The 12,387-nt window shown below is 33.9% G+C and overlaps 1 protein-coding gene across 4 annotated transcripts in view; it reads right to left on the bottom strand.

The window, feature by feature from the left end:
* The window catches only part of otud5a (OTU deubiquitinase 5a), a 173,421-nt gene that overhangs the window by 54,226 nt on the left and 106,808 nt on the right, over positions 1-12,387 (bottom strand). Inside the window, exon 1 of one of the 4 annotated variants that reach the window (XM_051933501.1) lies at positions 3,078-3,150. The exons of the other annotated variants lie outside the window; for them this stretch is intronic. Coding sequence (XP_051789461.1) covers positions 3,078-3,126 — 49 coding nt within the window. The 5' untranslated portion in view covers positions 3,127-3,150. Of the gene's footprint in view, positions 1-3,077; positions 3,151-12,387 lie in introns of those variants that run through there. 4 annotated transcript variants of the gene reach the window in all.

Here is a 12,387-nt window from a genome sequence, read left to right as displayed (position 1 = left end):
TACAGCGCTGTAAATACTTATCTCACCTGGAACATGTATAAAACCAGGACAAATAGTTCTGAAACTCCGGAAAGCTAACAATCTGCAAAATGACAAAACTTAAGACAATGACACCACTATATAATTTCACAGAAAAAAAGTAATCTCTTGAAAAATGTCTAAAAGAACCAATGACTAAAACCAACTGAAAAGGGAGGGTGAAGGGGCACAGACATGCTCCTTTAATTGCTCCAAGATTCAATTAATACATTGGTCTTTTCATGCTCCAGACCTTTGACTCCAACTAACTTGTTGTGGGATAAAATGAAACAGTACTTTTCAAAATAGAGATCCATCACCAACTGTTTTACAGCAATGGAACACTTCAGAATCGATATTCACTCAGTTCTCAAGGCAAATGAGATTAACTAACAAGATGTTATTTCTGTCACCTAAACAAGTCTCTCAGAGTATATTACACTTGATTTTTGCTTATTAGTAGGTATGCTTAAATTGATTGGCTGCCAATTTAAATCGGCCTATTTTAACTACAAAATACAGTGATTAGTAAATTGGCCAATCATATAAAAACAATATTTTCAGTTTCTGAGCTTTTAAAAGCTGAGTCAGCAGGGGTCTTTTTTTTTTGTAAGAAAACTTCCAATAGTATAAACAATGAGCAGAAAGTCAAGGCATGCTTTACCAGAGAGCGAGTGATGATTGGAATATTAGCCTTTATGTTAAAAAAATGGAGTAATAAACTAAGAAAAGGGAATCTGAGAAGTCATCCTGTGCAATTAGACAAATTGCAACTTTAATGAATTCAGACCTTTTTAATTTGTCCTTTAATGATAATAGAACACTGTTTGTCTGAATTTGGACTGTAAGCTTGTCTTACGTTCCAACTTTTACATTTTTAATTGGAAAAGGAAAAGATAAAGAAGAATTTGAAATTGCTGCTTAATAAACAATAGGTTTGTTAGCTTAACAGAAAAATGTGTCTTTTACTTATAAACTTGTTAAGCACATTAGCCTTGTATCTTCTTGATAAACATCTTCTGGACATTTGATAGATTTGTGGCTTTTTTAAAGAACTGTAACTGTTTATTATTTGTTTGTGTGTGTCATACAGTAGAGATTCCGTTAAGAAACAAGTATTGAATAATTAAAATTGTGATCCATATCTATAATTATGCCTCAAGAATTACAAATGTCTAGTTGGTATGCAGAAGAAAAAAAGAAAAAACACCAATATAAATACTGCATAGATGTACAGTATATCTTAACAGCAAAAACAACTATAGTGCAATTAACGATTAAAACCTATAAGCTCATGCATATTAACATTTATGCAGTGTTTATTTGCCAATATCGATTGATTGTGTGAGTATATATTTTTTTAATTAAGATTTGTTTCACATAAGTACATTACAGAAGAAATTAAGCAATGACAGCTTCTAGTTATGGAAAGCACTTTATTTTCTTTTATGCCATATGCTTTATGGATAAATATTTTTGTACATTCAGTATTAGTTAAGGTATGTATTTTAAGAAAATTTTATTCCTTTTTACTATTTTAATTGTCACTGAACAAAAAGCCAACTGAATTTTGTTAATAAAAAATGAACCGTTAACACAAGGGGTCTACAGTTTTCTTACAAAAATCTCAAAAGTTAAAACTTTACATTTTTTTTCAAGAAAACATGTAAAAAGCATTACATGTTTATGCCTGAAAAAAATTATACTTTTTATTAAATATCATCTTACTACTGTAAAATGTGCAACACACTAAAAGTTCAAAGTCAAAAATGAAGAAAATAGAATAATGATACAAATAATAATAATGATGAATAATAATATAAACAGCACACTGCACATGTGCAATTGACGTGTCACTTCGTATTCCCAGAATCATTTTGTTTCACTGACCATTTCTAACGAGATGCTATTATGAGAATAGAAAGATGTGTCTACACTGTTGCCCAGGTAAAGCTCAAACCTGACAATTACACAAGATACACCTGTACCATTGCCTGAGCCACTAACACTGTTGGTAATTTTACATCCCGAGTAAACCTCAGGTCTTACTAGAGATGAGTCTATACTGTTGTCCAACTGACACTCTGGTCTAATATTTAAGGAGGTTAACACAGAACATACAGCTTTTATGTGTGAGGTTATTAGAAGCTTTGCGTAAAAATTTTTTTTAATAGGATTAAAAAAAAAATTGCTATCAGAATTGTCCAATCCAGGAACATAAAATAGGTAGTCGTTATCAGCCTTAAAAAAAAAAAAACAACCTAGCTGGAGCATCCCTATTTATTAGCTTTGCGTGCTGCCAACTGCTGATTAAATACTGGGACCAAAAACTTGCTTACATGAATTAATTTAATTTCACAACTTATTTAGATACTTCACTAGCTGTTCTTAGTTTATGGTTAACATATTATATGCATGTATAAATAAAGAAAGAAACTCACATCTCCAGTGAAGATGTGAGAGGTTGTTGAATAAAAAAAATAAAAGATACATTTGAAGCAGCTCCAGTCTAGATTAGTGAGTGTGAAAATCTGTTAATACAGAGTTACAGATTTTATAGCTAAAACTAAACTGAAAAGTTTCATGGATAGAAGGAAAACGTAGTTAAGAAACTCCTTGCTGAGATCTTACAACAATGTCTATTATAATAAATTTAGTGAACTGCTGCAAAAAAACAACCAATGAATCTTTAGCTTTGGAATCGTCACTGAAACAGTAAAAATATTAACGACTCACTTCAGGAAAAATCAGAAGTATACAAAAACTAAAACAGGTCCACCAAAAAATATACTTTAATTTGCCTGCTCACTTGACTTGATTCTGCATGAATAAAAAATTTGTTACAAGTTACTTCATTCATCAAGCTATACGAATATGCCACAGTTAGTTTTTGTTCCACTCGAAAAATATGGTATCTATCTCAGACTTATGAACATCTTCACTTTAAAAGGTTTATTTGGCATGGAGCTTCATCTAGGGTGCAATAATATTGTTCTAAACAATGGCCATAATGCAACGACAGCAAGAGAGATTGTTTTAGAAACCTCTCAGTACTTAACATTTTATAAAAACATATTGGTAGTTAAAAATCAAATTAAATAGAAACATGGTTTCCTTCCTTGCCCGCCTTTATGCTGTGATGAGTCATTCGGAAATGAAGCACAGATGTAAACAAGACACCAGTAGTTTCTTATCTGTAAGCTGCCCCCAATGCACCCCCCCGATACACAAATTAGCTCCTTTTTTGGCACATATTCCAGAAAGTCATGTGACTCATGCATAAAAAATTCTGAGAATTAGTCTTCTTCTTTGTGGTTTCACCTCCAGTTAAGGCTACACCAAGGTTTTATGGGTAAGAACTGATATACAAAGAGTGTGTGTGTGCACAGGCACACAATCTCTCTTTTACTCTTCAAAACAAGTGTAATTGCCATACCACTTCATCTAAAAGATTATTAGTGTTATAAACATAATGGCTTTTCACGCATATTTAACAAACCACATTAAAATTTGTTACTTGGGTCTATCAGTAAAGTAAAAATATATTCAACTAATTACATAACAAAATTTGTTTTGAAGGTTCATTTGCAATCTGCCATTCTCATAAGTTAAAGTTATAAATTAATATGGGTCAAGAATTAAGGAAACCGATTTAAAAACCGATTTAAAAAAGAAAAACACTTTAGCTTTCTACTGCAGGCTGATTTATGAGAAACAAATGTAACACTGGTATTAAATTCTCACACCTGCAGAGTTTCATTCAGTGTTGCACATTTAAAATAATATGGCATCCATTGTTAAGCATTTGTCTGTGGGATTGTGGAGGCGGGCTAAGGGTTAATGGGTTTCATTATGTAAAAACAAACCCATTATTCACCATTCAGCCAAAAATAAACCAATTTTCCTTCTAAATGATATTCTCCTATTTATGATGGAGCCAAGAAAGGATCCAAAACATAACATTATCAGCCCTATTGTTTACAGTTCAGGGTGGAACCGCTTTAAGAAAGGAATCAACTGAATGAGGCGTTTCGTTATTATTAAATGTTATATTAGTTGCAGAGCCCACTCACTTACATAGGGCCAATTTAGACTAACAAACCTAACATGAAAGTCTTTGCAATATGAGAGAAAAACTAGTACACATTGGCAGAATGCAAAACCCTATGCAGAGTGACTAGGTGCCAGATTTAAACACAGAACATTTGATCTATGAGCAGCAGCACTAACCACTGAACCATCTAGCTGCCCCTAGAAATAATCCATTCACCCATTTTTAAACTAGCATAAGTCACAAACATTCTGAATGAAAAACTCTATAAAGAGGCTCCTCAATGCAATCTGTTTTCTCTAAAATTAAGGTTACAATATACTGGGAGGAGAGTTATTTATTTTAAAGTTTTGGTTGAGAGGTTAGCCCTAAGCCTCAAAATACATAAATGTATGCCAATAGCCTTCAAAATGTGCATGTGGGTGAGAAAAAAAATGCATGTATGCAAATGGAAATGTGCATGCAAAGCCCCAGTTCTCTATCAGGCTTGGTGTAGTTTGGGATGCAGCATTTAGTGTCATACCATACAATGCAGAAAGAAGCCTAGTAGTAAAAAGGCTGGGCCTATTAAAAATCATTCATTTAAAAAGATTTTCAGTCAAATTCTGTAGCTTTACTGTTTAAACAACTTGATTACCCAAACTCCAACAAGAAATGAGTACTGAAATAAAAAAAAATAACCTTCAACAAGTTTCACATGATCCTTTGATTCCCCCTTCTGAAAATATTGATTTAAAACCAAATTTATTTACAGTCTTGAGTCTTAACATGATCTTCAATTGTTACCTTGTCTCACTAGAAATAGCTCTGTTACATCAGAATGCAGCATAGGAAGTTAAGCATGGCCTTTCTAAGTAAAAAGGAAGTGGGTGCTGAATTGTAAGCTTTAATGTTTGTCAATATTTACATTTTTTTTTTTTACCGGACCTGAAATTTATACCCTGGGCTAAATATTTCAGTGCAAGGTAAAAAAAAGATCTTGAAAACACCTAAGTACTATAACAAGGCAGGTTATGCCAAAGTGAGTTGACGTATATTCAGTAATTACTAAAGGATAAATAAGCAAAAGTACTGTATAACCCTTATTCTTCTGGACTGCTGTCATTAGAACACAACATTACAGATCATACAGCTAATAGTGCAAAACAAAACTATACAGGGCAACTACTGAGGATTTTTAGGGTACTGATCACTTAAATATTTAGACCATTTAGAGGGCATACCTTTTCTGTTTTTTGAGATGCTGATGCCATCTGATCTGCATCAACCTGAACCACCCAAAGTATGGGAACACAAAGAGAACAGTGTTCAGACATGATACATACCACATATATCAAGCAGTCTGTGTGAGTTGCTTTCAACATTTTTATAGTGCCTTGTAAAAAGTATTCAGCTCCCAAACCTTTGTTCACATAAATGATTGTCACAGTAATTTGAATACATTTTACTAGGAATTTTTATTTGCAAATCAAACACTGCCCAAAAATTTATGGAAATTATAAACGTGCAATTACAAAAACAGAAATTTCAATGATTTGAAAGTTTCCCCGCCTCCACACATGGCGGTTCAGTACTTGGTTCAACCATTTCTTGAAGAAAGCCATATTTTTGGACAAGCCTCTATTAATTATGCACAACGTGATGAAGGAATATTTGCCTATTGTTACTTGCTAGGGTTAGGACTCTGACTGGCTCACTCAAAGGCACAGATTTTCTTCTCTATAAGACACTCTATTGTTGCTTGTCAGTGTGCTTTGTGTCACTGCACCGTTAAAAGGCAAACTTCTTCTCCACTTTAAGTTTTCTGCCTGCACCTGTCTGTACTGTACAGCTCTCATCTTCTCATTAACCCTGAAAAGACTGTCAGATCCAGCTGCTGAAAAGCATCTCACACAACTTGATGTGGCCACCACCGCTTTTTACAGAGGGGATACCTTTAACTGGCTTATGTGCAGCATTAGATTTACACTACACATATACAGTACCTTAGTGTTCAGAATGTTTCATTTTTAGTCTCTTTAGACCAAAAGACATGCAGCTTCTTCCAGGTGGAAATTTTGCAAATTTATTTTTTTTTTTATTAAAGCCAGGGCTACTTCTTTGCTGCAAAAGCTTTGGAAATTGATGAGCCATGAAAATTCGTCCCCTATCATAATCACCAACAACTTATGCAGCTCAATCACAGTGGCAAATGGAATCATAGTAGTATATCCAGCAAGTGCCATTCTTGTTTGGTAACTATGCTCATAGTGGGGAAGACAGACCTAGGCAGTGACTGCACTGAGCTTCAAGGTATGTTCAGTGCCTTTGAGATGGGTTAATACTCTTCTCCACATCTGCGCTTCTCTATAATTATATTTCTGATTTGCTTTGAATGCTCTTTTGTGTTATTTTTGGTTTGCTTTCCAGAAACACTCTACTATACTGTTGAACCTCAGTGAAAGGGGTATTTATCTCGATAATTAAGAACAGGTGATCTATCAGGTAGAGACCATCAAGAAATTGGCTAGAAAGTGTGTAAGGTGATAAACTGCACCTGAGCCAAGTCAAACATATTTATATAGAATATGAATACTTTTTTAATCTCACAATTAAGTTTTCTTCTTTTTAGCAAATTGTAGAAAGGTGTTCAGTTTGGCATGATGTACCCTGTTGCTTTGTAGATCAGCTGAAATAATTCTTTTTAGAATATATTGAAAGTTTTCCGTTTGAAACAATAAAATGTGAAAATAGTTTTGGCGGTTGCACACTCTTTCAATGCACTGTTGTGTGTATTTTTTATTTACATATATATGTGCATATTATATATACATATATAAGTACATATTATATATATATATATATATATATATATATATATATATATATATATATACATATATATATACATATATATATACACTGTATGTATTTAGGCACTAATCTGGTACAAAATTCAGAAGGAAGCAACAGGAAGACAGTTAAGTAAATGTGGATAAATGTTCCAGGGACATTGAGAGCAAAGATCACACAAAGGGCTAGGATCAAGTTGCACAGCAAAACACTTTAAAATATATTTATATAGTGTATTTGAGGAGAGGACTATTAACATATACAAAATTCTTTGTCTTTGATTTTCAATTAACATTTTGCCTGGAGTCTGTAAAAGCACCTGATTTTAAGCTTCTGAAATAAATTTTGCTTGGAACTGGTCAGTATATTCTGAAGATAACTGTGAGGTAATGAAAAAAGTGGTCAAGTTAGCAATCAAACCTGCTGTATCAAGGAAAAATAATTATAGTTAATCCATTGCTACAAGCTGAAAAAAAACAAAAAAGAGGCACCTCTCTATCTATTATGCATTTAAACCAATCGGCAATTCATTTATCACACTGTTTTAAACAGACAATTAAAAGGACCTAGATACCAAACAAAGAAGAATATAAGACTCCTAAGTTCATCCAACAGTCATCAAGTATGAACACAGCTTAAGTATTAAAGAGCTTTCATGACTAGTTTGCATGGTCCATTTAATTTTGTCCCATCTTGACAAATGAGCAAGCTAGGCCTCAGATGCAGGTGTACACCATAAATACAGACCATAGTGCACCTTAAAATGGTGTTTTTGAAAAAATTCCAACATAACCCTTAGAGTACTGTAGTTTATTAAGAGAATCTATACATATGAAATCTAAAAACGTCAAATCAAAGGAATGACTGTGCTGTGCAATAATCAACATTGGATATTTTTTATGGAGATTTTTATGCTTATTACTGTCTACATAACACCCAAAGTGGCATAACAAATGTAAAAAAGCAAAAAAAAACTAAGCCAGAACATCTGCTCATATCAATTTGCAATAAAGCTAGAAGAAAATGTGTAAACACAAATGTGCCAGGTCCCTTTCGCTGTTAGTGACATAGAATTTAAAGAAAAGAATAGCCTTTGTTTAACACTAGAATTATCACAGCCAACTAAAAAAAAACTCATAAATCTGGCCCACCTTAAATCCCTTCTCTCCTCTCCATCAACGTCTTTTGTTTTCTAAGTGTAAGGCAAGAAGTTCTCCCAGTTCCTGCCTTGATTGATTATCTGGGAGTGAGCTACCCAGAATTGTAAGGGTAAATAATTTGATGTGTGTTTTGTGTCTACAACAATCTATGTAAACACACTGTTAAAAGAAACATTTTTCATGTTTTAGTAATAAATAACAAAATGTAGACATGAACTGTATAATGTGTGAAGGCTGATGGCCAAATATCAAATAAACACTTTCACAAAAGGTGCAAGTACAATACAACAGCTTCCGTGGTGCAGCAGTAAGATCTGCTGATTTATAATCTGGAGGTCGTGAGTTTGAAACCAGCTTCCCAGCAAATTTACTGTTTTGAGTAGTGAGCTGCTCTTATTGTTAACATTATACAATAAAAACATACATTTGTGTCTGTAACAGCTGGTGTAAATTTATAGTACTTGTAAAACTTAGCATTTTTTTCCACTTTTATTCTCTCAGTCACGATCACAATACAACACCCACCCTCCCGCCCCAGATCTTACGCGGTTAATTTTTATCTGAAACTGCGAATAACTGTAGATGTGTGTGGTGTTTTGAGACAATGGAACTGGAAATTCTCTGATCTGGAGGGATAAAAGCTGACACACGTACACTGGTGAATCTGCCTTCTTTGTATCTTACAGTCACTTGAATTCTTTTTTATTCAGTTTTATTGATTGTTCCTGCTCACGCTGAATTAGTATGCACCTTATGGTCCATAATGTCAAAGCTGCACTGACAAAAAAAACAGACATAGGTATATATGATATCTGGAATAACTCATTTTATGACCTGTATAGTACATTTTGGAAAACACTGTGGCACTGATGCAGCATTATTCATATTATTCATATTCATTTGCACACCTTCTTGTGCTTGTAATCAGTGACCGTGTTGTTTTTTTTTTCTGATCTTGCCCATGCAGTCTCCTCATTTTGGTGCATGGTACTGTTTCTTTTGTACTCCAGGACATGCAGAGGAGAGAATAGTACAGAGAGGTCAGTTCTGCGCTATATGCAATCATCAGATTCAAATGTTAACAGTTCCCACACACCCAAGGACCGTCCTTTCTATGTTTACAACACGGCTTTGTGTAGCACCTGGCAAAAAAGAAAGACAAATATATGTGACATTTTGAAGAAATCATTTTATGACCTGAATAGTACCAATCAGAAAACGTGGTCGCACTAATGCAATATTATTTGAAAACGAATTGCATAATAAAAAATTCCAAAAATCAAATGTAGGAGATTTCATGTCTTTTTAGGGATGTTCACATAAGATATTCAAACAGAATCAAATACAAGTGTAGTAGCACAGATCACCATGTCCATATTAATTATTAATGACTGAATTCAGTAAATGTGATCTGATCTAGTAATAAAAGATTAGGATATATTATGTTATGCTGATAGATGATTCAATATTCATACAGAAGTTGATACACACACATATAAACACCATCAGCAGGTCTACACAGCTGCTGAACTAAGTAAGGTTTTAAAGGTTTGACTCGCTCACACATTGGATACATTAGATTTAATTGTGACTTGCAGTGCTGAGGTAACACTCTCACCTTAAATTAGAATGCTGAAAACTATAGCATAGCTGGATATCAACTAAAGTATATGTATTCCCAACAGCATGAATCAACAGTGTTAACAGGTGTTAAAAATACAAAAAACAGCATTTTTCTAGCCCAGCTAAAAGAGGAAAATAGAAACAAATAAAAATTAATTTACAACAGTTGCTAATCTAATAATTAGCAAATTTGAATTATGTAAAAGCCCTAAAACATTGGCATCACAGATTTAATGAACTTCTCTACTGATCAAATAAGATCCCAGATTATAAAGTCATCTTGCAAAGTTAGTACTGCAGTGTCAAATCCCACCTTTCCTTGCACACACAGTTACTGCAAATGTGTCTAATTTATAAATCTGCTTTTGCAGGTATTTAATATTAAAAACTATTAGACAGAATTTACTCCTTATTTTGGTACCTGTCAATGCTTCAGGTTTTTTTTTTGCATTCTCTTGTACTAATTACCGTAGTTTGTATATCTGATACTTTACTGTAATTTTCAGTGAACTTGTCTAACATTTCAGCTAAATAAGATGACCTTTCAGATAGAGCAAAATATTTAACAGTCCAGTTTAAGGTGCAATGAAATGTTACAAATCTATGCCTGAAATGAACAGTTCTACAAAATTTTAGGTTTTACTTTAAGTTTCTGTTTCTCAGTGATGCATACATAATTGGCTATGTAAAACTGAGTCAACTAGGGACAAAGGTGAAAACTACAACAGCATTTAAACCAAAGTAACTGGTCTATAGTATGTCTGAAAATGCTCTCAGTCAGTTTGTGATGCGATTTCTGCTTTAACACACCAAGTTCTTTATTGAAAACCAAAACTAAAGTGATTTTATAATTTTATGTTCATTGCTTTAAACACTAAAAACTTGGAATGGTTATTGTGAACATTTTTGAGCCACTTTTGCAATGGAACAGGTGTGTATGACATTTCCTTAAAACATACCAGCCAAAATACTTGCTTAAGTTGAGATGGTATCACATGTTTAATTTCAGCTGTCAGGGGAAGGCACTGTATATAGCAGAAACCGATACTCCTCTGCATCTCGGTGGAGGTCCATGGCAAAGGAGTTGAGGGGAAAGTTCCACCAAGTACACAATTTCCCCTAAGCTGAAGGGGAAGCAGTGACTCATCTCAATGAGAGATTTCAGCCCCCAGTGACCTAAATTCTTATGATCTTTAATAAACAAGTCACTGTCATCAAAATAGCAATTCCTTTATTGGCTCCTTGCCAGAAAAGGCAATTATTAAAATCAAAAGGCATTTGATAGTATTCTGGTACAGTCCAATACCACATTTTCTTATTTCTTTTCTATTATTTAAGTACATAAACATTATATGTATATATGTATATGTATATATAGTAAGGTTTCTAAACAGATTATCATTATTGTTTTAAGTAATCACTAAATTGTAAGTTCTCACAAATGATGCAGTGTAGAACCGCACATTAAAAAAGTTAAATACTAATTTCAAATATTAAGATTGCTGTAGAGACAGTCAGTTAATTCAAATCAATTAAAAGCATAATGTTTTCTCTGTTTTTGCTTCTAGTGCACTGTTCCAACACTTCCTCAGTTATGGATTCCTTATCAAACAAATAGATGTCAGTCTTGTACTGATGCCTTCCTATCCACTTAGCCTCAGACCCACTTTTGTCTTCAGTATCACAGTCTAAGCATAAAAAACTAGCAAGTAAAAATGCCACATACAGGGTCTGTATGTGTTTAGTTTTGTCCTGTTTGATGTTATGTCTATTTTAACATAACATCAAGCGGATGCACAGATGGCTGGAGTCAATGAGGAGTTGCGATCTTTTAAGCAGAAGGTCTTATGGGTAATGTAGACTGTTTTCACTGTAAACTATAATGTGAAAGTTGAGTATAGCAGGTGATTCAGAATCAACTTCACAAACTTCAGAAGAAAGAGGGCCTTTAAAAAAACTTTGATCTTCAGCTCATTTTCAAAACTCACAAACTGGGAAGGGCAGTTCTTTACCTATACATGACCAATGGTGATCTTTCAGATCATTCCCCTTACCCCATTTCTCGGGAACCTAAAGGATATCTAAGAAAAAAGACTGATCAAAACCCCCACTATAAAGAATTTACAACTATAAAGCTTGTATCTATACAGACTTTAGACTAAACACACTTAAGGTCAGGGTTCCAGATAGAGTTTTTCTGTACAAAACTTCAGAATGTTAATGTAACCTCTAGCCAGGTTAACTACAGTTTACACAACAATTACAATAATCCCTCACTTATCGCGGGAGATAGGTTCCAAGGCCGACCGCGATAACTGAATTTCCGCGAAGTAGGGACACCATATTTATTTAATTATTAACGTGTATTTGGACGTTTTTAAACCCTCCCTGTATTGTTTACAACCCACCCTTTACTCTATTAATAACAGGGACAACTGCTAAGCAATATGAAATCGGTAGATAAGTTTACACTTACTGTATAGCGAAGTACATGTAGCAGCTTGTAGGCGGTAATGACGTCGTCGACCTTGTTGCAAAGATTCCTAAAGCAGATTCCATCCAGACTACTGCCTTATCACGTCCACTTGCAACTCGTTTTGCGCCTTGGTTAAAGGACACTGCGGCCGTAGATCTTATATGCTTTTCCTCCTTTTTAAATAAAAAGAATCGTGGACTCATTGATGCTGTAATGGTGTAGCTGTT

This window comes from Erpetoichthys calabaricus, chromosome 11 (genome assembly GCF_900747795.2).
Source record: "Erpetoichthys calabaricus chromosome 11, fErpCal1.3, whole genome shotgun sequence".
Taxonomy (NCBI): domain Eukaryota; kingdom Metazoa; phylum Chordata; class Cladistia; order Polypteriformes; family Polypteridae; genus Erpetoichthys; species Erpetoichthys calabaricus.
This window is presented reverse-complemented; position numbering and strand designations above follow the sequence as displayed.